Below are 22,998 nucleotides of genomic sequence, written 5' to 3' on the forward strand. Positions count from 1 at the left end.
CACTGTTAAAGGAGTTTCTCAAGAAGGAAGGAATTTAGGAAGGGGGAGCCGCCCTCCGCGTTGGCTACATCCGCCTTTTCGAGCGCACTTGTGGTGCGCAAGCGCAGGATAAAGAACAGGATTGGGTTGTCAGCCGGAGGCCGCCTCTCGTTCCAACCAATCAGAGTGCGCAAGGGGCTGGGCCTGGTTGTCACTGGCCGACACGGTGTCTGCGCGCGGGTTTCGTTGCGCGGCAGGCGTTCGCGCGAGTGCTTCGTCTTTAGGGTCAGCGCCATGGGGTCCGGGCTCCTCGAACGCCTAGCCCCGAGGCTGGGCCTCTCCGATCCCGACCTGCTGAGGTGAGTCTGGCTGCGCACGCCCGGGTGGGGCCCCAGCCTCGCGGCCCTGGGCTCTCAGGCGAGGCGCGCCCCCTCCTGCCTGACAGGCAGTGCGGGAGAGACGGCGTGCGCCGGGGCTCGGCGGGATTTAGGCTCGCTTCAGGGAAAACTTGCTAGCCGTAGGTTTCTGTGAGCTGACAAGAAGGGGCGGCTGAAGACGAGGTCTGGGGGGTGCTCGGCAGTAGGAAAAGGAGCGAGTCGGGGAACGTCCGTCGGTCCGCAGCCCCCTGTTGACCAGGCGGACCCTGTGGGAGTCACCGCCTGCAGTGGCAGAAACTGCGGAGGGCACTCATTAAACCAGAGGTGGGCAGCAGTGCGGCCTGGCGGCTGCCTTCAACAAGATTTCAAAACGGCCTCGAAGGTGGAGCCGGCAGCTATGGGAAGATGTGGCCGGAACGGCCCGGAGAGAGACGGCGGTCTGCAAAAGCCCTGTTACGGGAAAGATCTCTGCGGGATCCGGGGTTCGAAATGAAGCCCTTGTAGCTAAAGCGTGGGTGCCTCTGCAGTCAGCCAGGTCGGGGGAGGGAAGGGAAAGAGCACCTCTTAAAAAAATGCGAAGCCAGACCTCCTGCCCTCGATCGGCGCGTGGGACAGCCATTCCCAGCGGTTCCTGGCATCTTGGCGCTTGTTAGAAGTACGAGTTCGTGGGCCCACCCCCGGCCTGCTGCTCAGAAACGGGATGGGAGCCGGCCGGCCACTTTAACAGGCCCCCGAGGTGTTTGCTGGATGCCTAAAGTTTGAGAACCGCTGATTTAAAGGAAAGGGAAAAGCAGGAGACCTGGCCTAACCTGCCTGCCTCTGTGATTGTTCATGCTCGTCCTAGCAGGGCAAGGGCAGAAAGGTTGCTTTATGGAGGACTTGATCACACTTTTGCCAGAAACCTCTTGAGCTCAGTGATGCCTGGGGTCTGGGTGCTGGTTCTGTGTCTGAGAGCTTCCTCTCCCGAGAGATGTCTCTTCATTCCCATCCCTGGTAGTTGGGCTCAGGATGAAGTCCAGCAGGCTGTAGTTACTGGGCAAACTTCGGGAAAAGAGTATTAGTGAACACATCGCCTTTGTAACTAGGAAAGCAGAGGAGTACTTACGACTGTCCCAGTTGAAGTGTGTTGGCCTCTCTGCCCATACCACCGAAACCAGCAATGCGGTCATGTGCCTGGACCTTGCAGCTTCCTGTATGAAGTACCCCTTGGACAGGGTAAGCAGATCCTTTGGAATATCTTGTACTCCAGTGCAACACTGAACTTGAACATTCTACATTTTGATTATTAGTTGGACTAGACCCTGGTCAAAACTTTCATGCTTTGTTGTTGTTTGGGTTTTGTTTTGATTTTTTGGTGGGGAAGGAGGACAGGGAGAGATCTTCCATCTGTTCATTTACTCACCCTGACTATTCTTAGAATCATTTTGTTGAGTTGGGAAATTTTTTGTTTTTGGCACTATTCTCTTTATAATCTCTCTCTCTTTATAATCTGACCACCTCTTTCTTTTTTTAGAGGCCATCTTTCACACTGCTCTAGCTCATTCTCCTAAAGTGTGCATTTTAAAACCCATGTATGTTTCCTTCCCCTGTCACAGAGAACAGGCTTGGGAAGAGTTGTATGTTGGGACCAAATGTCAAGCTGTTTCCTCACCGTTTAATTGAGGATAAAAATATCCATTTCACAGGATTGTTATGGGGATTAAACAATATGCTGTATATAACATACCTAACAGTACCTGTGTCACAGTGGATACACTTATTTAAAAACCAAGCTGTGTTAGCCTCCCATTCCCTTACCATCAGATTCTGCAGCCTCTCTTGAACCCAGACCTGAAGCTACAGTATTCACTAACAGACCATGCACTTCAGTGACTCATGGCTTTGTAAATACAACACCTTTCTTATCATAGAATGCTCTTCCAGCAAGTGCCTGTGTGTCTTATGTGACCCTGCCTTGCAGTGACATCCTCTGTGAAGCTGTCCTTAAGTCACTGGGTTCCCAGGGTGTTGATCTGTTTCTTGGTTCCCTGCTCTCTCCCTTTCCCCCTCTATACACGGCCCTCCTCACTGTCACTGCTTTCCTCCTTCCTTTTCCAAATAAATTGCACATTGGCACCTTTGTTGAAAACATAATTAACCATCTATGTGTCTCCCATGTTTTTTTAATTCACAACTTGACTATGTTAATACTAGGTGATAATTTAAATTTGTCTCCTCAAAAGCAATACTTAATTCTACTTGACGTGATTGATTCTGACTAAATGAAGCTAAATGAAGTCATTTAAGGTAACGGGACTTGCCACAGAATTCATTTTGAAGAGGTTTTTTTTAGGATTTATTTTTTATTTATTCGAAAGGCAGAGTTATAGAGAGTAGAGGAGAGAGAGATCTGCCATCCACTGGTTTACTCCCAAAATGGCCAGGCCTAAGCCAGGAGCCTAAAGCTTCTTCCGGTTCTATAGTGGGTATGGGAGCCCAAGGACTTAGGCCACCTTCTGCTGCCTTCCCAGGCACATTAGCAGGGAGCTGGATTAGAAGTGAAGCAGCCAGGTCTTGAACTAGAGCCCATATGGGATACCAACATCACACTCAGAGGCTTAACACCAGCCCCAATTTTGAAGAGTTGATACCACTTATTAAGTAAGTATTTAAGGATACTAGTATATGAAACCTATGATTTATGTGTATGTTTCTTTTCAAAGGCTTATTTAATTAAACTTTCTGGTTTGAACAAGAAGATGTATCAGAGCTGTCTTAAATCTTTTGAGTGTTTACTGGGCTTGAATTCAAATATTGGAATCAGAGACCTAGCAGTACAGTTTAGCTGTACAGAAGCAGTGAACATGGCTTCAAAGATACTGCAAAGGTATGAGAAATAAAGAGCCTTAATTGAAAATTTATACTGATAAAGCAAAATTGTCTACTGTTCTATTCTGATTAATTTTCTATCTCAAAACAAATAATAGGCCAGAATGACAGCATATATCTCATGTGTTTTAAAGGCTTGTAAGTTTTGATTTGCATTTTCAGTTCTTTCTATGGTTATATTTTCTGACAAATAATTCTGTAAAACTCCTGTCACTTAGGTATGAATCCAGTCTTCCTCAGACACAGCAAGTAGATCTTGATTTGTCCAGGCCGCTTTTCACCACTGCTGCAGTACTCTCAGCATGCAAGTAAGTGTTCCTTTAACATTCAGGAAAGTGGGTTTTTTTAATTCTCAAGGAATACTTTAATTTAGTTGATTTTCAACTCGGAGCACGTTTTCCCCTGTAAATAACATTAAGAATAGTGGCCAAGTGACCACATTCTCATTTTATCCCGTAATGTAGCTGACAACTTGGAAATAGTACTGCCACAAATCACCTTGCCAACTGCTAGCTATATACATAAACTCAGTATTCAGAGTCTTTTATAAGTGTTGAAGTCTGTCATTAAAACAGTGGTAATATGTGATTTTTTGCAAATACTGACTGCAGAAGTTCTGACAAGTAATTTATAAAACATTGCAGTATTCTTTACCTAAATCTTAAGGTTGTATGTTATCTATATGAAAACTGATATCTAAAGTTGTCTTTTTTTTTCCCCAGAAAACATAGAAACCAAAATTCAGTTGGCCTTTAAAGAATGGGTTTCTCACTACCCAGCCACTAATTTTGGTATGCTTAGCTTTGTTACCTTCATACTTAAGAGCGATTCATTGATATTTGTAGAAAATGTCCCTTTAATTCAACAAAGGTATGTGTATATAGGGAGAGAAGAAGGCTATTTTGGAAACCAGTGAGGGGTCGGCGCCGCAGCTCACTAGGCTAATCCTCCGCCTGCGGCACCGGCTCCCCAGGTTCTAGTTCCAGTTGGGGCGCTGGATTCTATCCCGGTTGCTCCTCTTCCAGTCTGGCTCTCTGCTGTGGCCCGGGAAGGCAGTGGAGGATGGCCCAGTTTCTTGGGCCCTGCACCCGCATGGGAGACCAGAAGCACCTGGCTCCTGGTTTCGAATCGGTACGGTGCACCGGCGGCAGTGGCCATTGAGGGGTGAACCAACGGAAAAAAGGAAGACCTTTCTCTTTTTCTTTCTCTCTCTCACTTTCCACTCTGCCTGTCAAAAAAAATAATAATAAATTAAAAAAAAAAAAAAGAAATAAAAAGAAACCAGTGAGAACGGTCAAGTAACCCCTTTTGAAATCATTACACTGAGCGTAAAAGGTCTACACAGATCTGTTATCCTGAATAAGTTTTTGATTAGTGCTTCCTGGGGAGCATTATTAGGAGGGTTTGGGGTTTGGTGCCTCCCACTCCCAGGTTGGAAGTGTTTTGGCACTATGGATTAAGATGCTGTGATTGTCGTTCAGCAAATTAGGAACACCTGAGACTTATTAAAAAGCATTCCAAAAGGCATGAAGGACTACAACAAATGTTTTTTCTGTGCTCCGTTATAAAACAGATCCCATGTGCATTTTAACTCTTGATCCAATAAGTGATGAAATAAAGAGCTTACAAAAGCAGATTTGTATGCTATACTGATGACATGCTTGGAATAAAGGAAGCACTAGATAGTTGGGAGCCCTTAACAAAGCGTGGATAGGAAAGGAAATAGGTTGATAATCTGTTTGACCAGACAGGAAAACTATATTGGTCTTGAGAAAACCAATTTATAATCTTTTGTAGGATTCTAAAACTGAAAGTGGATAAAAACAAAATGGTAGCTGCATCTGGTGTAAAAAAAGCCATATTTGACCGACTGTGTAAACAATTAGAGAAGATTGGACAACAGATTGACAGTGAGTATTATATAATTTAAAAATGTGTCATTTGAAAATGTAAAAGCCAGGGCCAGCGCTGTGACATAGTAGGTTAAGCTTCTGCCTGCCGTGCCAGCATCCAATATGGGCACTAGTTCGTTTCCCGGCTGCTCCTCTTCTGATCCAGCTCTCTGCTAATGGCCTGGGAAAGCAGTGGAAGATGGCCCAAGTGCTTAGGTCCCTGTACCCATGTGAGTGACCCGGAAGAAACTCCTAGCTCCTGGTTTCAGATTGGCCAAGCTCCAGCTGTTGTGGTCATTTGGCAAGTAACCAGTGGATAGAAGAATTCTCTCTGTAACTCTGCCTCTCAAATAAATAAATAGGTCTTTTAAATACAAAGAAAATGTAAAAGCCAAGTTGTTTGTTTTCAGATTTATTTATTTATTTGAAAGGCAGAATTAGAGATAGGCAGAGAGAGAAATTTTATGGGGCTGGGCCAGGCCAAAGCCAGGAGCATCATCTGGGTCTCTCATGGTGGGTGCAGGGTCCCAACTTGGGCCATCTTCTGCTGCTGCTTTCTCAGGCACATTAGCAAGGAACTAGATTGGAAGTGGAGCATCCAGGATTTGAACCAGCACCCATATGGGATTCCAGTGCCACAGGTGGCAGCTGTACCTGCTATACCACAGTATCAGCCCCAGTGTGCATACATGCATTAGTTGCTTTCTGAATTCTGAATAATTTAATAATAGAAGCCAGTTTTTTAGTAAGAAGATTTATTTTTCTTTTTTTTTTAATAAAGTAGACTGGTAATTTTTTTTAACTTATGAATCCATTCCTGGAAAAATAGATTGTTTTTAACATACTGTAATGTAGCTGCCAGCCTCCATATACATAGGCCAGAATGGAGGTGATTCTGAAGTCTGACAAGAGAAGCCAAAGTAAAGAGAAGGACGAGATATTTGCCTTCTCTTTATCCTAGCTATTGGTCAGTCAAGGTTCCTAATTTTTATTTGTGACCTAAAATATGCCCAAATATTAAAATTGAGAATAGGATGGCCGGCGCCGCAGCTCACTAGGCTAATCCTCTGCCTTGCGGCGCCGGCACACCGGGTTCTAGTCCCAGTTGGGGCACCGGATTCTGTCCCGGTTGCCCCTCTTCCAGGCCAGCTCTCTGCTGTGGCCAGGGAGTGCAGTGGAGGATGGTCCAAGTCCTTGGGCCCTGCACCCCATGGGAGACCAGGACAAGCACCTGGCTCCTGCCATCGGATCAGTGCAGTGTGCCGGCCGCAGCGCGCCTACCGCGGTGGCCATTGGAGGGTGAACCAACGGCAAAAGGAAGATCTTTCTCTCTGTCTCTCTCTCACTGTCCACTCTGCCTGTCAAAAATAAATAAATAAAAAATAAAAAAAATTTTAAAAAAAATTGAGAATAGGAGAAAAATTAACCTTGATAACACTTTTTCTTGTAGGAGAACCTGGAGATTTAGCTGCTCCACCACAGAAAAAACAGAAAGCAGTGGATGAATTGCCAGCAAAGAGTAAGTCTTAGTACCACTACTGATAACTGAAATTAGTGCAGTGTGATTAGGGCCATGAACACTCCTGTACCACTTGAGCAGCTTGCCTGACAAGAATCGTCTATTTTGCTGTTGTTCCCTTTTTAATTTGAAAGGCAGAGACAGACAGATGGAGAGAGGGAGCTCCCAAATGCCTGCAATGACCAGGCTAGGCAGAGGCTTCATGGCTGAAGTCAGAGCCTGGGACTCGGCCTAGTCTCCCATGCAGGTAGCAGGAACCCAGCCATTTGAGCCATCTCTGCTGCCTCCCTGAGTCTGCATTAGCAAAAAGCTGGAATTGGGAGCCAGAACCATGAATCAAGCCCAGATATTCAGTGTGAAAAGTAAGTGTCTTAACTTGCATCTTAATCATTAGGCTAAACACCAGTCCTGAGAGTCAAGTTTTAAATAAATCATGATTATTAATCATTTGATAAGACCATTTTTCTAAGCAGTTCCAAGTGGTCATGACAGAAGTATTATGTTATTAAGAATATGTCTGAAGACAAACTACTTGGGTTCAAATCTTTAACACTGTGTAAAGAACTTCAGACAAATTTGATAGTTTAGTTTATAAGAGCGATGAATGATTTGTGGATTAGGTAGCACTCAGACCTGAAAAAGGATCAGAGAGTTCCCTCCATCCAGCAACATAAGCAGCTATCTCTTATAGACCAAACTTGAGCTTTTGTAGACTAAGCTAGGAAGCAAAGGACAGAAATCACCTGATTAACTGTGGCTAGGCATATGCTTTATTTGGGCATGGTCTGATAGGAGGTCCTTAGTTATAGGGATTTGGCTGTTTATGATTGGCAGAGGAGCATATTTTTGTTGTTTTTCTTTTCCATCATAGCTATTGTTAGGAAAAGAGTTGCAGATTGGTGCCTCCTCACATGGGGCACCTTAAATGTTAGGAAAAGAGGCTCAGAATAGAGAGGAGGCAGTGTACAAATTTACAGCCAGACCGAATTATTCAGAGAAAATAAATTTGTGGAGGTGGGTGACCAACTGCCCACTTACACATTGTGTGCCCACTTACACACTGATGTAACACATGGAAGAAGGCCCTGACCCCTGGCCTTTTTATATTTTAGGAGGGATAGGGATGAGGGTAGGGGTAGGGAGCAGCAGGCAAAGGGGAATTCCTGGAACGGGTCTTTCAAGTGTTGGAGCAACTGGTTTTTCAGGTGGCCCCTGGGGGTGGGGTATGAAGGCAATAGGGTATGAGACCCAATTGAGATTCAAGGGCAAGGAATACATTCCAATGTTTATCTCTTTTGGGCAATGAGGGAAAATGGCTAGGGCTTATTATGTCTTTGTTCCATCAGCTACAAATAATGTTTCCATGTTAGTTCCAGCTTGCTTATGTAAAAAGCTGCACTACAGAGACCCTCAGATTAATGGTCTCCTATTTATCACCACCTGTTAGCTTGTGATTTTTTTTAAAAAGCTAGCCTCAATTTCCTGATCTACAAAATATGATATTTTTAAAAATATTTATTTACTTGAAAGTCAGAGTTACACAGAGAAAGAAGGAGAGGCAGAGGCAGATCTTCTATCTGCTGGTTCACTCCCTGGTTGGCCAATCCAAAGCCAGGAGTAAGGAGCTTCTTCCAGGTCTCCCACACAGATGCAGGGGCCCAAGCACTTGGGCCATCTTCTACTGCTTTCCCAGGCCATAGCAGAGAGCTGGATTGTAAGTGGAGCAGCCCAGACTCGAACCAGCACCCTTATGTGAGGCCACACTGCAGGTGGCAGCTTTAACCGCTAAGCCACAGCGCCAGCCCCAAAATAAGATTAGTGTTAGCACCCACCTCATAGTATTGTAGTGATGGTTAAATGAGGTAACTATTTAAAGTGCTTAGTTCTGTGCCTATCAAGATCAAAATAAGTGCTTGATAAATGTTAACCAGTATTAGATGTCTTTGAATTCCTAGTCCCTATTATATTCATTAGTTAAATACTTTAGGCAAATTTTCTTTTTTATTTCATTTGTAAATATAAAAATTTTAAGATTACTTTTTTTAGAAAACTTATTTAATAGATATAAATTTTGAAAGTACAAATTTTGGATTATAGTGGCTTTTCCCCCCATAACCACCCTCCCACCAGCAGCTATCCCATCTCCTACTCCCTCTCCAATCCCATTCCTCATTAAGATTCATTTTTAATTATCTTTATATACAGAAGATCAACTTGGTATATACCAAGTAAAGATTTCAACAGATTGCACCCACACAGACACACAAAGGATAAAGTACTGTTTGAATACTAGTTTTACCGTTAATTCACATAGTACAACACATTAAGAACAGAGATCCTACATGGGGAGTTAAGTGCACAGTAACTCCCGTTGTTGATTTAACAGTTGACATTCTTATTTATGACGTCAGTAATCACCCGAGGCTCTTGTCATGAGCTGCCAAGGCTATGGCTCTTGAGTTCACAAACTCTGACCTTATTTAGACAAGGCCATAATCAAAGTAGAAGTTCTCTCCTCCCTTCAGAGAAAGGTACCTCCTTCTTTGATGGCCCGTTCTTTCCACTGGGATCTTACTCACAGAGATCTTTCATTTAGGTTTTTTTTTGTTTGTTTGTTTGTTTGTTTGTTTGCCACATTGTCTTGGCTTTCCATGCCTGAGAAACTCTCATGGGCTTTTTAGCCAGATCTAAATGCCTTAAGGGCTAATTCTGAGGCCAGAGTGCTGTTTAGGGTATTTGCCATTCTATGAGTCTGCTGTGTATCCTGCTTCCCATGTTGGGTCGTTCTTTCCTTTTTAATTCTATCGGTTATTATTAGCAGACACTGTTCTTATTTATGTGATCCCTTTGACACTTAATCCTGTCTTTATGATCAATTATGAACTTAAACTGATCACTTTAGTAAGATGGCATTGGTACATGCCAGCTTAATGGGATTTGGAGTCCCATGGCACATTTTTAGCTCTACCATTAGGGGTAAGTGAGCATTTGCCAAACTGTACATCTCCCTCTCTTATTCCTACTCTTATTTTTAACAGGGATCAATTTTCAGTTAACTTTAAGCACCTAAGAATAATTGTGTTTTAATTAAAGAGTTCAACCAATGGTATTAAGTAGAAAAAGAAAATACTAAAAAGAATAAAATAGTAAGCTGTTCCTTGACCATCAGGACAAGGGCTGATCTAGTCATTGTTTCTCAAAGTGTCAATTTCACTTCTACAAGTTTCCTTTTAGGTGCTCGGTTAGTTGTCACAGATCAGGGAGAACATATAATATTTGTCCCTTTGGGACTGGCTTATTTCACTCAGCATGATGTGTTCCATATTCCTCCATTTTGTTGCAAATGACCGGATTTCTTTTTTTTTTTTTTCTTTTTTTTTTTTTACCACTGTGTAGTATTCTATAGAGTACATATTCCCATAATTTCTTTATCCAGTCTTCTGTTGATGGGCATTTGGGTTGATTCCATGTTAAGATTACTTTTGATAATTTTCTTTCAGAAACAGAGAAGATAGTAGAGACCTCACACAAACCACAGAAAGATGAAGACTTGACACAGGATTATGAAGAATGGAAAAGGAAGATTTTGGAAAATGCTGCCATTGCTCAAAAGGCTATAGCAGAGTGATTTCAGTTTCCAAAGACTATTGCCTTAAAAGCAAAGAAGCTAACACAACGGCTGATGTCTGGGCAGTATGCTGACCCTTAACATCGTAATGGGTCAACCACAGTGCCTCACTTGGTCTGGGCGTCCCACAGGTCTGTGCTCTACTACAAAATTAGATTGGAGCCATTTTGCTTTTTTGTTTTTGTTTTAAGCAGAAGGCAGTGTCCTTCCCTATCTGCAGTGTGAAATATGTGCTGAATGGAATCTTACAGATTTAACTCAAGTCTTTGTGTAGGCTTTTTGGTTTGACTAAATCGATGTGTTGTACAGACTAAGTTAATAAATGTCATTTTTTATATGCAAGTTGCACTTGTCAGTTTGGAGGAATCCTTGATGGGCTGAAGTCTGTCCAGTCTAGTAGGGAAAAACCCACATTCATGTACACTGAGCTCACTACTCACCAGAGCACAAATTTGTGTCAGACTCTGGGCTTAAAACTGTGGTCACCCACTTACCACCTGTGAAACTTTGAGCAAATTAGTCACCTTCTTTATGCCTCCTCTGTAAAATAAATAGGAACAAAAATTATACTACCTTAGATAATTTGGAGAAGTATCTGAACTAATACATGCAAAGCATTCAGCATAGTACCTGCTGTAAGTATTCTATAAATATTAGAATACAGAGTTACACTGGAGGTCTTGCATGAAGAATTACCCATTAGCACCATATTATGAATCCAGCAATAAACCAGTTTTTCTTTTGATAGCCTCATACTGAAAAATATAATCTTAGTAAATAGTACTTACTTTAAAACTGGAAGGCAGCAGTAAGTTGTTAGGGGCACCGTGCCAGACATGATTTTTAACTGAAATTAAGATCATGGCAGTCTGTTCTTTGGCATAGTGGGTTAAGCATCCACCTGCAGCACTGGCATCCCATATGGGTGCCAGTTTCAGTCCTGGCTGCTCCACTTCCTATTCAACTCCCTGCTAATGGCCTGGGAAAGCAAAAGAAGATGGCCCAAGTCCTTGGGCCCCTGCACCCACGTGGGAGACCCAGAAGTGATTGCATCCAGATTTTTTCATCTGTTCAAAATGGCATCAGCAATAATAGTGGTTACTTTGAATCTTCTGCAAGTAAGGCATAATTCTATACCTGCTGCTTAGTCCTGGAGTGACTGAAAGTGATTCTTTCAGCCCTTCTAAAAATCTAGAAGACCATGCTAAGGAAATGAGATCCCAACATATGCAATACCTGGCAAGTTCTGTGGTATTGAAAAACAAACATGAGCTTTGGAACCATGCACACTTGGTTTGAAATTCAGGCTGACATTTCTCCTCAGACAATCTCAGAACTTCCTTTAGCCTCAGTTTACTCATTTATAAAATAGGAATATCTGACTTGTGGGGATTAAAGGTTATATTTGAAGTGCATGACAAGACGTTCACTAAATAGCAGTTTTGGCTACCACTTTGATCTAGAATGGGTAAATGACTCAATTATTTTAAGAAGTAGGTCAGGGCCAGCACTGTGGTGTAATAGGTAAAGCCACCACCTGTGATAGTGGCATCCCAAATGGGCTCTGGTTCAAGTCCCAGCTGCTCCATTTCCCATCCAGCTCTCTGCTATAGCCTAGGAAAGCAGTAGAAGATGGCCCAAGTGCTTGGGCCCCTGCTTCTGGCTCCTGGCTTCAGCTTGGCCCAGCTCTGGCCATTGCGGCCAACTAGGGAGTGAACCAGTAGATGGAAGATCTCTCTCTCTGCCTCTCCTCCTCTTTCTGTGTAACTCTGACTTTCAAATAAATAAATAAATCTTTAAAAAAAAAAAAAAAAAGGTCATTTGTTTATATTTGGTGCCAAGATATTTATTAGTTTTGAGTCAAATCAATATACTCTTCACAATGTAAAATTAAGCACGCTCACTGTCTTAAAGTATTTTTATTTATTATGTATTTGAAAGGCAGAGAATGAGTGAGAAACAGGTCTTCCATTTGCTGATTCACTCCCTAAATTCCCTAAAGTGCTGGAGCTGGGCTCAGCTAAAAATAGGACTAAGAAATTAACGTAGGTCGCTTATATAGGAAGCAGGGACCCAACTACTTTAGCCATGACCTGCTGCCTTCCAGAGTGCTCATTAGCAGAAAGCTGGAATCAGAACCGGGAGCAGAGCCAGGACTTAAACCCAGGTACTATTATGGGATGTGGGTGTCCCAGGTGGCATCTTAACCACTTGGGCCAAATATCTGTCCCTCCACTTTTTCTGATTTAATAAAATACATACAAGACTTAACACCTTAATTTTTTTCACTTTCTTTTTTATTTGTTTTAATTTTTTTAAAGGAAGACAGAGTTTCCATCTTCTGGTTTACTCCCCAAATGCCTGTAACAGCAAGGGCTGAGACCAGTTGAAGCCAGGAGCTCCTCAATCGATCTTTTCCACATAGGTGGCAGAGGCCCAAGCACCTAAACCATCAACCTGCTAGTGCACATTAACTGAAAGCTAAGTTGTAAATGGAACCCAGACTTGAACCCAGGCACTCTGACACAGACCACCACTGTGCCAAACACCACCCACTTAAAATTTCTTGTGTGTGCTGCAGCTTAGCAAATAATGATATTGTTTTGCAGCCTACCTCCAGAATATTACTCATTGAACAATTCCCCATTCCTCTCTCTTCCTAAACACTGGCAACTACCATTCTTTCTGTCTCTGATTTTGGCTAGATATTCCATGTAATGGAATCATACAGTATTTCTTTGAGACTGGCTTACTTAATGTCTTTAAAAGTTCATCCATGTTGGAGCTGGCGTTGGGGCTTAAAAGGGTTAAGCCACTGCCTGTGATGCTGGCATCCTATATGTTTCAAGTCCTAGCTGTTCCACTTCCAATCCAGCTTCCAGCTAGTGGGCCTGGGAAAGCAGCAGAAGATGTCCCAAGTCCTTGGGCCCCTGCACCTTTGTGAGAGACCCAGATGAAGCTCCTAGCTCCTGGCTTGCAGCCATTTAGGGAGTTAGTCAGTGAATGGAAGATCTCCTTCTGTCTCTCTTTCTAACTGCCTTTCAAATAAACTAAAAAAAAAAAAGTTCATTCATGATGCATCAGAATTAACTTCCTTTTCATGACTGAATAATATTCAGTTTTATATATAGTCCCAAATTTGTTTATCCATCCATCCATCCATCCATCAACTGCACACATGGATTGATTACTCCTTTTAGCTGTTTTGAGTACTGTTGCTATGAACTTGGATATGCAATATTTCTCTGAGACACTGCTTTCAATTTAGGAGTGGGGGGAAAAACCCAGAATTGAAATGATGGATCATAGAATAATTCTGTTTTTAAACAGATGCCATACCAGCCGTAGTGGCTGTACTATGTTACATTCCCAACAACAGATTACAAGTGTTCCAATTTCTCCACATCCTTGCCAACATTTATTTTCTGGGTTTTTATTTTTTTAACAGCCATATTAGGTATGAGGTGGTGTTGTGGTTAGAACATTTCTCTAATTTTTAGTTATGTTGACCATCTTTTCAGGTATTTGCATATTTCCTTTAGGAAATGTCAATTTAGCCCATTTTTTAATTGGGTTGTTTGGGTTTTGTTGTCAAGTTGTAGTTTTCTAAATATTCTAGAGATTAATCCTTATCAGATCTGTGATTAGCAAATTTTTCTGCCTTACTTAAGTTGTTTTTTTCCTCTTGATATGTGCTGTGATGCACAGGAGTTTTTAATTTTGATGTCCACTTCATCTGTTTTTACTGTTATTGTCTGCTTTTGCTATAATTTCCAATAAATCATCACCAAACCAATGTCATGAAGCTCCCCCCCTACATTTTCTAGGAATTTTATATTTTTAACTCTTATAATTAGTTCTTTGTTTCATTTTTAGTTTATTAAGCATATCCATTTTTATACTATTTTGATGGAATTCCAAGAAATCTGAAGTTTCTGAGTCTACTATATGGGCTGAGAAAAGCACAAATACTGTTTGTGACTTTTTCCTTATGACTTTAAAACAACTAATGTTAATTATGTTAATTATTTGAAATGTAGTAGATCTTTGCTTATTTCTTAAATTTGTGGAGGAATTGCCTTAAAGTCATTGTGTCCAAATGCCTTCCTAGGACACAAATTCTTTCTACAACTTTAGCACACTCACACTGCCAGTTATGGAAACTTACTACTTTGTGAGTCTGTCTCTGTAAAAACACTTTGGAAATAGTTTTTTAACAGCTCCTCATGGATTATTCAACTGATTTTAAAAATTGTTTTATGAAAGTTTTCAAATATAGTTTTCTAAGGAAAGCTATGGGGAAATGGAATGAAAAGTTTATTTTTGGTGCAAAAAATTTTGAACTACATACATAAATTTTCTCAATATGCATTTCCCTGAGCTTTTTGAAAACTTCAAAATGTATTACACTAAAAAAAAAAAAATCCTGTATTTATTTTCAATAAAGAAGGTCTTCCAAAAGGAAAGAAAATGTATTACAACAAAATAAACTCAAATTTCAATCCCATTTTCTATGAACTTTTCCAAGTACCCTCATATTTGAAGCCATACCAATCAACCAGACCCAACAATTAGTAAGATTTTTCCTCACATGCTTAACTAACCATTTTTCCTGAAATCATTTAACCAAATTACCATATCACACCAAATAAAATTAATAGTAATTCAATCTATCATCAGATGTGAAATTGATAATTAAAATCCATCCCCTTCTAAATATGTTGGACTTTAATTGCCATTGTTATTAAGTGAATGAAGCACTCATTTCAATTCTCTATGTTGGAAGCTGGTTTTTCAGGGTCTGTCTGGGTTAGTTCATTCTTTTCAAGCTATCTTGGATAACGAGTTCAGCACACCTTTCCCTGAGATCCAGACACCTAAGCGCTATAACCAGTATGTTATGGACCTGCCACAAAAGTTTTACCACAACCTTGACACCACGGTCTTTTGGGATGTCCACTGAAGGAAATTCTCAGGATTCAGCAGCCTCTCATTCCCTTTGCCCAGAACTGTTAACAAAGGGCCGTAAGACTTAACTCAGCCCTGCTACCAAAGGCCCTTCCCCAGTACCAGAAGATCCATGTCAACAGCCTGACAGACACAAGTCCAGATGCCAGGAGGAGGAAGAGAGGAGTAAGGACATTGAAAGGTGGCAAAACAGAGATACTGGGGTGGTGCTGAGGTATACTGGGTAAAATAGCACCAGCATCCCACATAGGTGTCAGTTTGAGTCCCAGGTGCTCCGCTTCCAATCCAGCTCCCTGCTAATGCACCTGGGAAAGCAGTGGGAAATTACGCAAGTTCTTGGGCCCCTGAACCCATGTAGGAGACCCAGAAGCTCCTAGTTCCTGGCTCCTGGCTTCAGCCTGGCCCAGCCCTGTCTGTTGCTGCCATTTGGGGAGTGAACCAGGGAATGGAAGCACGCTTTCTCCCTTTCTGTAACGCTTTCAAATAAATAAACAAACCTTAAAAAAACAAAAAACAACAACAACAACAACAAAAAAAACACCTCTTAATGAACAGTATTCTCAACTTAAGAAAGAATGAAAAAGACATTGGTCTTTGATTGAGATCAGAGTGAATCAAGAAATTTCTATGCTTGCTGGTAATTTTATATATTAGAGAAAGCTGTTCTATGCTTAGATAGACCTGGATATTTGATAACCTATGATACGAGTTCTGTGAAATCTTTCTCTTCCTGCTTTGATACCAATAATTTATATGGAATCTATATGTAATGTTTGAAATGTATTTGAATGACTTCCAGTATACTTCAGTTCTTTTCGATTTGACCCAGTGAAGAAGCACCAAGAAATTTCAAGTATTCCCATGTGTTTTAGAAGCCTGAAGTCAATGAGATGAAACCTTGCACCAAGAACTGAGCTGCAGCCAGCACCGCGGCTCACTAGGCTAATCCTCTGCCTGCGGCACAGGCACCCTGGGTTCTAGTCCCGGTCGAGGCGCCGGATTCTGTCCCAGTCGCTCGTCTTCCAGTCCAGCTCTCTGCTGTGGCGCGGGAGGGCAGTGGAGGATGGCCCAGGTGCTTGGGCCCTGCACCCACATGGAAGACCAGGAGGAAGCACCTGGCTCCTGGCTTCGGATTGGCACAGTGCGGCGGCCGTGGCGGCCATTTGGGGGGTGAACCAACAGAAGGAAGACCTTTCTCTCTCTCTCTCTCTCTCTCTCACTAACTCTGCCTGTCAAAAAAAAAAGAGAGAGAGAGAGAGAAAGAATGGAGGGACTGGCATTGTAGCACAGTAGGTTAGGCTGCCGCCTGTGACACTGGCATCCCATACAAGCACAGGTTAGAGTCCCGGCTGCTCCACTCTTGATCCAGCTCTCTGCTAATGCACCTGTGAAGCAGCAGCAGATGGCCCAAGTGCTTGGGCCCCTGCACCCACATGGGAGACCCAGATGGAATTCCTGGCTCCTGGCTTCAACCTGTCCCAGCCCTGGCTATTGCGGCCATTTGGGGAGTGAAGCAGCAGATACAAGGTCCTCTCCCTCTCCCTCTCTCTCTCTCTGCCTTTCAAAAAATATATCTTAAAAAAACAGAGCAAATGGAAACCTAACTCTGGGGTTTAGAGGTGTGGCCTGTGGGAGGGATGAGGATTAGATAAGGTTCTCAAGGTACAGCACCATGATTGACACTGCTAGCTTTGTAGGAAGACACCAGGGGGTCTCACATGACACCCACTGTCGCTTGCCGCTTGCCCCTTGCTCCTGTGCAGTCTCAGGACTCTGCTGATGAGACAGCCATCACCAGGTGCAGCCCCTCAACCCTGGACTAGGAGCAGGAGCCAAAATGGACTTCTTTATAATTTATCCAGTCTGTGTATCCTGTTATTAACAACAGAAAGCTAAGTTTCTAAAATATCTTTTTATTGTTTGCTCAAATCAGGGTCAAAACAAAGTCCACACTTGACATTGAGTTGCTAATTTTTAATTATAAAAGCAGTACATGCTCATTTAAAAAAGAAACAAAATATTCAAATGGTTCAGAAAGTTATGAAGTGAAAAGTGGTTTTCTCTCTCTCCCAGTCACCCACTTTTTATACCCCACTGTTCTTCTGCATATCCTAGAATTTTTAATGTACATGGAAGCATATGTTTCTGCACAGATGGGATGATACCACATATATGTTCTATCATTTTGATAATGAAAAAATGCCCTTCAGTACATCTGGATCTATCTTTAACCACTGCAAGGTATTCTACTACATGGATATAGCAAAATTCATTTAACTAAGCCCAAGCTGACAGGCACATGTTGATTATTTCTGTTGGGCCATTAGCAATAGTGCTATAGGAAACATCATTTTGCATAAATCTCTATACTTGTGCAAGTACTGAGGGATACATATCCAGAAATGGAACTGGAATTGCTGGATAAGAGTGTGGACATGACTTTTATTTGGGCCCACACCCAACAACATGCAAGACCAGAAGCTTGTGACCAAGAAGGCGGGGGTGGAGGGGAGAGGAGGGGGGTGGTCATCATGGTGAAGAATTGGGTTGGAGGCAGGAGGTGCATATAGAGTTTAAAATTTTCCTTTAATTCTAATTGTTCACATTTAGAGTGGATATATTTTGAAATGTGAAACAATATTAGAGGATGCACATTGATGCTGATTCTCAAAAGGGAGCCCAAGTTAAACAAGTTCAAGGATCACTGTTCTAAATCCACAATGGTTGACACTATGGCAGGGTAATACAAGCAAATGTCAGTTCACACCTAAGCAAATCGAAATTCTAGGACTTCCTTGTACTGGAAGAGATAATACTGAATAGCGTGCCCCTGCAGAAAAGCCTGCTAAGTTCTTTAATCACAGTAAGTTTATAATTTAAACTCCACTTTCCTACCTATCTAAAGCATGCCTACTTATCACCAAAAATAGGTGTACTTGGAAAGTAAATAAACACAGCATTTCAAACTTCGGGCTCTTACAAGGCAGAACCAAAGCCCTCAGCGTGCATTCCCTACAGCCACTTTCTATCTGCAATGAAGGCCACAGTCATAACCTGTTTTACAAAACAAGTGGAATCAATATTTAGGCCCGATTATGCCAAGTCATCTCTTCACTTCACCACTGCCCTCAATAATCTCTAGGCCTGTTGGAGCAGCTGAGTTGAAGATTAGGGACACGTTGGAAATTTCCTTAGCCTGTTGGCAGCAGTCACCACGTAGAAATGTTTCTTGAGGTAAAAGAGAAAAAAAGAAAGAAAGAAAGAAAAAGTGTATTGTTAGACCAGTTGCTTTAGGAAGAAACAATGAAAGGTTTTAAGCAAGTCTGCCACTTGATTTCATTTAAAACTAATCACCCAAAGGGGCAAACAAATTTCCAGACTAATTACAGTACAACAGTAGCATTTCTGGGGCAGTGGGAGGTAAACAGGAAGTGATAAGATGCTATCACGCCCCTTTTACGTGAAAAACACAGCATCCTACAACAGTGTTTCTCAGACTGATTCGCAGCCAAAGTTGTGGGTTGTGGACAGGACTTTACTCAGTAAGACTAAATGTCATTAAACGGAAAATACCAGAGTGTGTCACAGACTGTTAGAGGAAATGTGTATACAGAGATATTGTGAACATGTATGTGGATCCTGTGTACTGCCTCCCTAGGTAGACAATTCCATTTTAGTTTTCAGCGAGAGTCTGAGCACCACAAAAATGCTGGAAAGCCACTTCCCTAGACGACAACAGCTTTTAAGATAGGCTTTATGTCCAAAGAGTTCTGTTGTAAACAAAACCATGAACTTGGAGACCTTAGCAAGGCTTTCCAGCCCCCATTTCTGAAACGTGGGGTGATCCAGCCCCAGGCGACAACAGGAACTTGAGCAGCACTGCCATGGAGAACGTATGCTCAACTCCACTCCACCACTTCAAGTGACAAATACAAGAGACTACAAACCAAACATCACTCTAAGCCAGTGATTTTTGGTCTGTGGCATTTTTAAATCAAGCTAAATGGTTTTTGGCACGAGAGAGATCCCCCCCCCCCCCAAAATAATCTTCCTATTGATAACCAAAGTATAAGTAAAAACTTAGCTACAGTTCTTTCTTTCAAAGGCATATTAAGACAAGCATTGCCTGTACAAAAAGAAAAGCAAAATACCTTCCATTTTCTCTGGGCCGTGTACTTCTGCAGCAGTAGTTGGGATTTGAGGCGAACTTTGGATTTGGAAGCTTTGGCAGGCAAATGATTGAGCCACTCGTGTTTCAGGCACTGTGTGGCACTCATCCTGCAGCTGCGAAATCAAACAGCAGTTGAGGCATTTAGTGGGGTTTGCCCTTTTCCAGGTGTCCAAAAATCTGTTCAATTGGGTAGGGAGCCTGAGTCCATGGAGATTAATGACTGAGGCAGATTCGTGCTGTGCACCAGAAAGGGAACTCCTTGTATCAAAAGTTCCCCTTCCTTAAAAGTGCCAGAAAGTTGTCAGTGAAGTGTTCCCTGACGTCCACAGAGGGAATGTCTCCCACTTCCCAGACAGGGCTGGGAGATGGACGCAGGCCATAGGAAGGCCAGCCTGAATCTGCTCTTAAGAACAGAAGACTTGGGGCCTGCACTGTGGCATAGAAGGTTAAGCCTCCACCTGCAGTGCCGGCATCCCATATGGGTGTTGGTTCTAGTCCCAGCTGCTCCACTTCCAAGCCAGCTCCCTGATAATGTGCCTAGGAAAGCAGCGGAAGATGTGGGAGACCCAGAAGAAGCTCCTGGCTCCTGGCTTCAGCCTGGCCCACTCCCAGCTGTTGAGGCCATTTTGAGAGTGAACCAGAGACATTGGTGATGGCTCAGTACTTGGGTCCCTGCCACCTACGTGGGAAACTGAGTTCTGGGCTCCTGGTTTCAGCTTGGCCCTGCCCTGGCTGTTGTAGACATCTGGGGAAGTGACCTAGTGAATGGAAGCTCTCTCTGTCTCTGTCTCTCTGCCTTTCAAATAATTAAAAATAAATAAGCAAGGCCAGAACCGTGGCTCATTAGGCTAATCCTCTGCCTGCGGCGCCGGTACTCCAGGTTCTAATCCTGATTGGGGCGCCGGATTCTGTCCCGGTTGCTCCTCTTCCAGTCCAGCTCTCTTCTGTGTCCTGGGAAGGGAGTGGAGGATGGCCAAGTGCTTGGGCCCTGCACCCGCATGGGAGACCAGGAGGAAGCACCTGGTTCCTGGTTTCGGATCAGCACAGCGCGCCGGCTGTAGCGGCCATTTAGGGGGTGAACTAATGGAAGGAGGACCTTTCTCTCTGTCTCTTTCTCTCTCTATCTCTCTCACTGTCTAACTCTGCCTGTCAAAAAATAAATAAATAAGTAAAACATACTTAAGTGTGAAGCCACTTCCTGTGTTGTCATGATCCCATATGAGCACTAGTTCAAATCTCAGCTGCTCCCTGCTGATGTACCTGGGAAAGCAATGGATGATGGCCCAAGTGCTTGGGCTCCTGTCACCCATGTGGGAGACCCAGAAAGAATTCCAGGCTCCTGGCTTTGGCTTAGCCTAGCTCTGGCCTTGCAGCCATTTGTGGACTGAACCAGCGGATGAAAGACCTCTCTCTCTCTCTCTCTGTCCCCTCCCCCACCCTGCCCTGTAACTCTGCCTTTCAAATAAATAAAATAAATCTTCAACAAAAAAAAAAATTAAAAAGAAGATGAGACTTGAAAGAAGCTCATTTCTCCTTCTAGACTACGATGTCAAATGATTCGCCCAGATTAGAAACGTGTTTCCTCTCACACAACCTTTCACAAATCAGAAACAAAACTGTGAATGTCAGGGACCTATGACCGGTGTTAGAGCCCAGATTCTTCAGCCTTACTCCTGGTTTAGTCACGACTTTGGTTATTTTCCATTCTTACTCTAGTGTCTGAAATACGCAGCCTTCATCACCATCAGACCTTCACTGTAGAGATGCTGCATAAGTGCTTTTCAGGGGGTCACACCCCCCTGAAATTAGAGGCATGGCCACAGTTTCTGCTCAGGCCAAAACAGGCCAGGGCATGGCACACACACACACACACACCCTACCTATCCCCCCCCCCCCCCCCCCCGACAAAGGAATGTGGCGCACGAGCATCTAAATGGGCCTGTCTGAAGATTTACAACACAGCTCTAATCCCTATGTTAGTCCACCAGACCGAATTCCTTTTCCCAAATCCTTAAGTTGATGTATAACCTTGCCTATGTACCTGCTGGCTTGTAGACTTGCTGGTGCCCTCTAAATAAAAGTGGGAGCGCCTAGCTATCCAGTGGCGCGCTCTTAGAATGGACGCTCCCGTGTTCTGTCTCCCCATTTGAAAAATCCCTTTATTTCACTATAGGGAATGACATCACCTTGTCTCAATTTTTCTTCAACATGAGCCTCTTGTAAGTGATAACTTGGAAACAGGATTCATTTGTAAATACACTCCTTTAGAAGTTCTACCTACATTTTACAATCCTAGCAATTTATTTGGAAATTAATTCCCTTTGTCCCTTTGTCTGCTCACTTTAGTGTTCTAAAGAAGTAGCACACTACTTCTGTCCATAGGAACAAAGGACCATTGGCCTCAGCAGTTCTGCCCAGCACCCAGCCCAGGGGTCGCCATCAGAATGGAGCATGAGTGACAAGTTGTAGAGACCTCTTCTCTTTGACCAGCAGCCGGGAAACAAAGTCCTTGGCCTCTTCCGACAGCCCTTCAAAGGTCTCCGCGTCAAAATCCCAGCTGCAGTTCACAATGAAATTCATGGTCTCTGCATCTGTTTCCCCTAGAAACGGGGATAAGCCACTGAGTCTACAGGAGAGAGAAAAGACCGTCAGTATTTTGGAGCTACGTTTGCCAACAGGCATCAAGACAAGGGAGAAGAAACTTACAAGGTCCAAGCAGGCCTAACCAGAACCAAGAGAGTTCAGAAGAAAAGCAACCCCCTCACTTCTGCACAGAGTATAGAACAATGTGTTCGGGTCAGCGCTGCAGCTCACTAGGCTAATCCTCCACCTGTGGCACCGGCACCCCGGGTTCTAGTCCTGGTTGGGGTGTCGGATTCTGTCCCGGTTGCTCCTCTTCCAGTCCAGCTCTCTGCTGTGGCCTGGGAAAGCAGCAGAGGATGGCCCAAGGGCTTGGGCCCTGCACCTGCACAGGAAACCAGGAGGAAGCACCTGGCTCCTGGCTTCGGATCCGCGCAGCACGCTGGCCATAGCGGCCATTTAGGGGGTGAACCAACAGAAGGAAGACCTTTCTCTCTGTCTGTCTCTCTCACTGTCTAACTGCCTGTCAAAAAAAGAAAAAAAAAAAAGAGCAATGTGTTCATTAAGGGGAAGCAGTGGAAGGATTGAAAAATTGAAGGCAGGAAGGGTGTTCAGAATAAGCCTCCATTCGAGCTCACAATTGAGATGAGGGCCCAACTCAATACCCAGCTATCAAGTACATCTTGATTTAATTTAAAAATAGTTTTGCATGTGTTGGAGACAGCTAGGCTCATTTAGATAATACCCAGGCCTCTGGCCAAAGGAAAATTGGCTTGATTTGCCTCCTACTACAGTGAGGGCAGAGAGGCAGGACAACCTCCACGGCTGTACCCAGGGCCCTAAACCTTCCCAGCTGGTGCTGCACACATACACAGTGTGAGGCCAGGGAGCGGCAGTTACACAAGAATGATAAGACCAGAGGCAAAACCTGACTTTGCCAGGCCTCTGAGCAAACAGCCGAGGAACCTGCCACACTCGGGGAGAGAAGGAAACAGGGCGCACAGGCTGAGAAATGG

General features: G+C 43.3%; 2 protein-coding genes across 4 annotated transcripts in view; one reads left to right on the plus strand and one right to left on the minus strand.

Annotated features, from left to right (window-relative positions):
• Positions 1-35: 35 nt before the first annotated feature.
• Positions 36-11,088, plus strand: ORC6 (origin recognition complex subunit 6). The gene is made up of 7 exons (XM_062175791.1): positions 36-338; positions 1,442-1,571; positions 3,059-3,222; positions 3,443-3,532; positions 5,022-5,134; positions 6,567-6,635; positions 10,136-11,088. The coding sequence occupies exons 1-7, from the start codon at positions 274-276 to the stop codon at positions 10,261-10,263; spliced, it is 759 nt and encodes a 252-aa protein (XP_062031775.1). The 5' UTR covers positions 36-273; the 3' UTR covers positions 10,264-11,088.
• Positions 11,089-17,124: 6,036 nt separating this feature from the next.
• MYLK3 (myosin light chain kinase 3) overlaps positions 17,125-22,998 on the minus strand; it is a 56,418-nt gene continuing 50,544 nt past the window's right edge. For all 3 annotated transcript variants that reach the window (XM_062176836.1, XM_062176835.1, XM_062176834.1), the window contains exons 11-13: positions 21,876-22,028; positions 19,383-19,515; positions 17,125-18,459 (exon numbers count right to left, since the gene is read on the minus strand). In XM_062176836.1, coding sequence (XP_062032820.1) covers positions 18,400-18,459; positions 19,383-19,515; positions 21,876-22,028 — 346 coding nt within the window. In that variant the 3' untranslated portion in view covers positions 17,125-18,399. The remainder of the gene's footprint in view (positions 18,460-19,382; positions 19,516-21,875; positions 22,029-22,998) is intronic.

The sequence above is a fragment of the Lepus europaeus genome, chromosome 19 (assembly GCF_033115175.1).
Source record: "Lepus europaeus isolate LE1 chromosome 19, mLepTim1.pri, whole genome shotgun sequence".
Lineage (NCBI taxonomy): Eukaryota > Metazoa > Chordata > Mammalia > Lagomorpha > Leporidae > Lepus > Lepus europaeus.

What these genes read in the sequence shown, in the direction of transcription:
- ORC6 (XM_062175791.1), top strand. Translation starts at nt 274, where the DNA reads ATGGGGTCCGGGCTCCTCGAACGCCTAGCCCCGAGGCTGGGCCTCTCC. An exon ending in TGAAGTACCCCTTGGACAGG is followed by an intron (nt 1,572 to 3,058) that starts GTAAGCAGATCC and finishes TTCTTTTCAAAG; the next exon opens with GCTTATTTAATTAAACTTTC. An exon ending in GATTGGACAACAGATTGACA is followed by an intron (nt 5,135 to 6,566) that starts GTGAGTATTATA and finishes TTTTTCTTGTAG; the next exon opens with GAGAACCTGGAGATTTAGCT.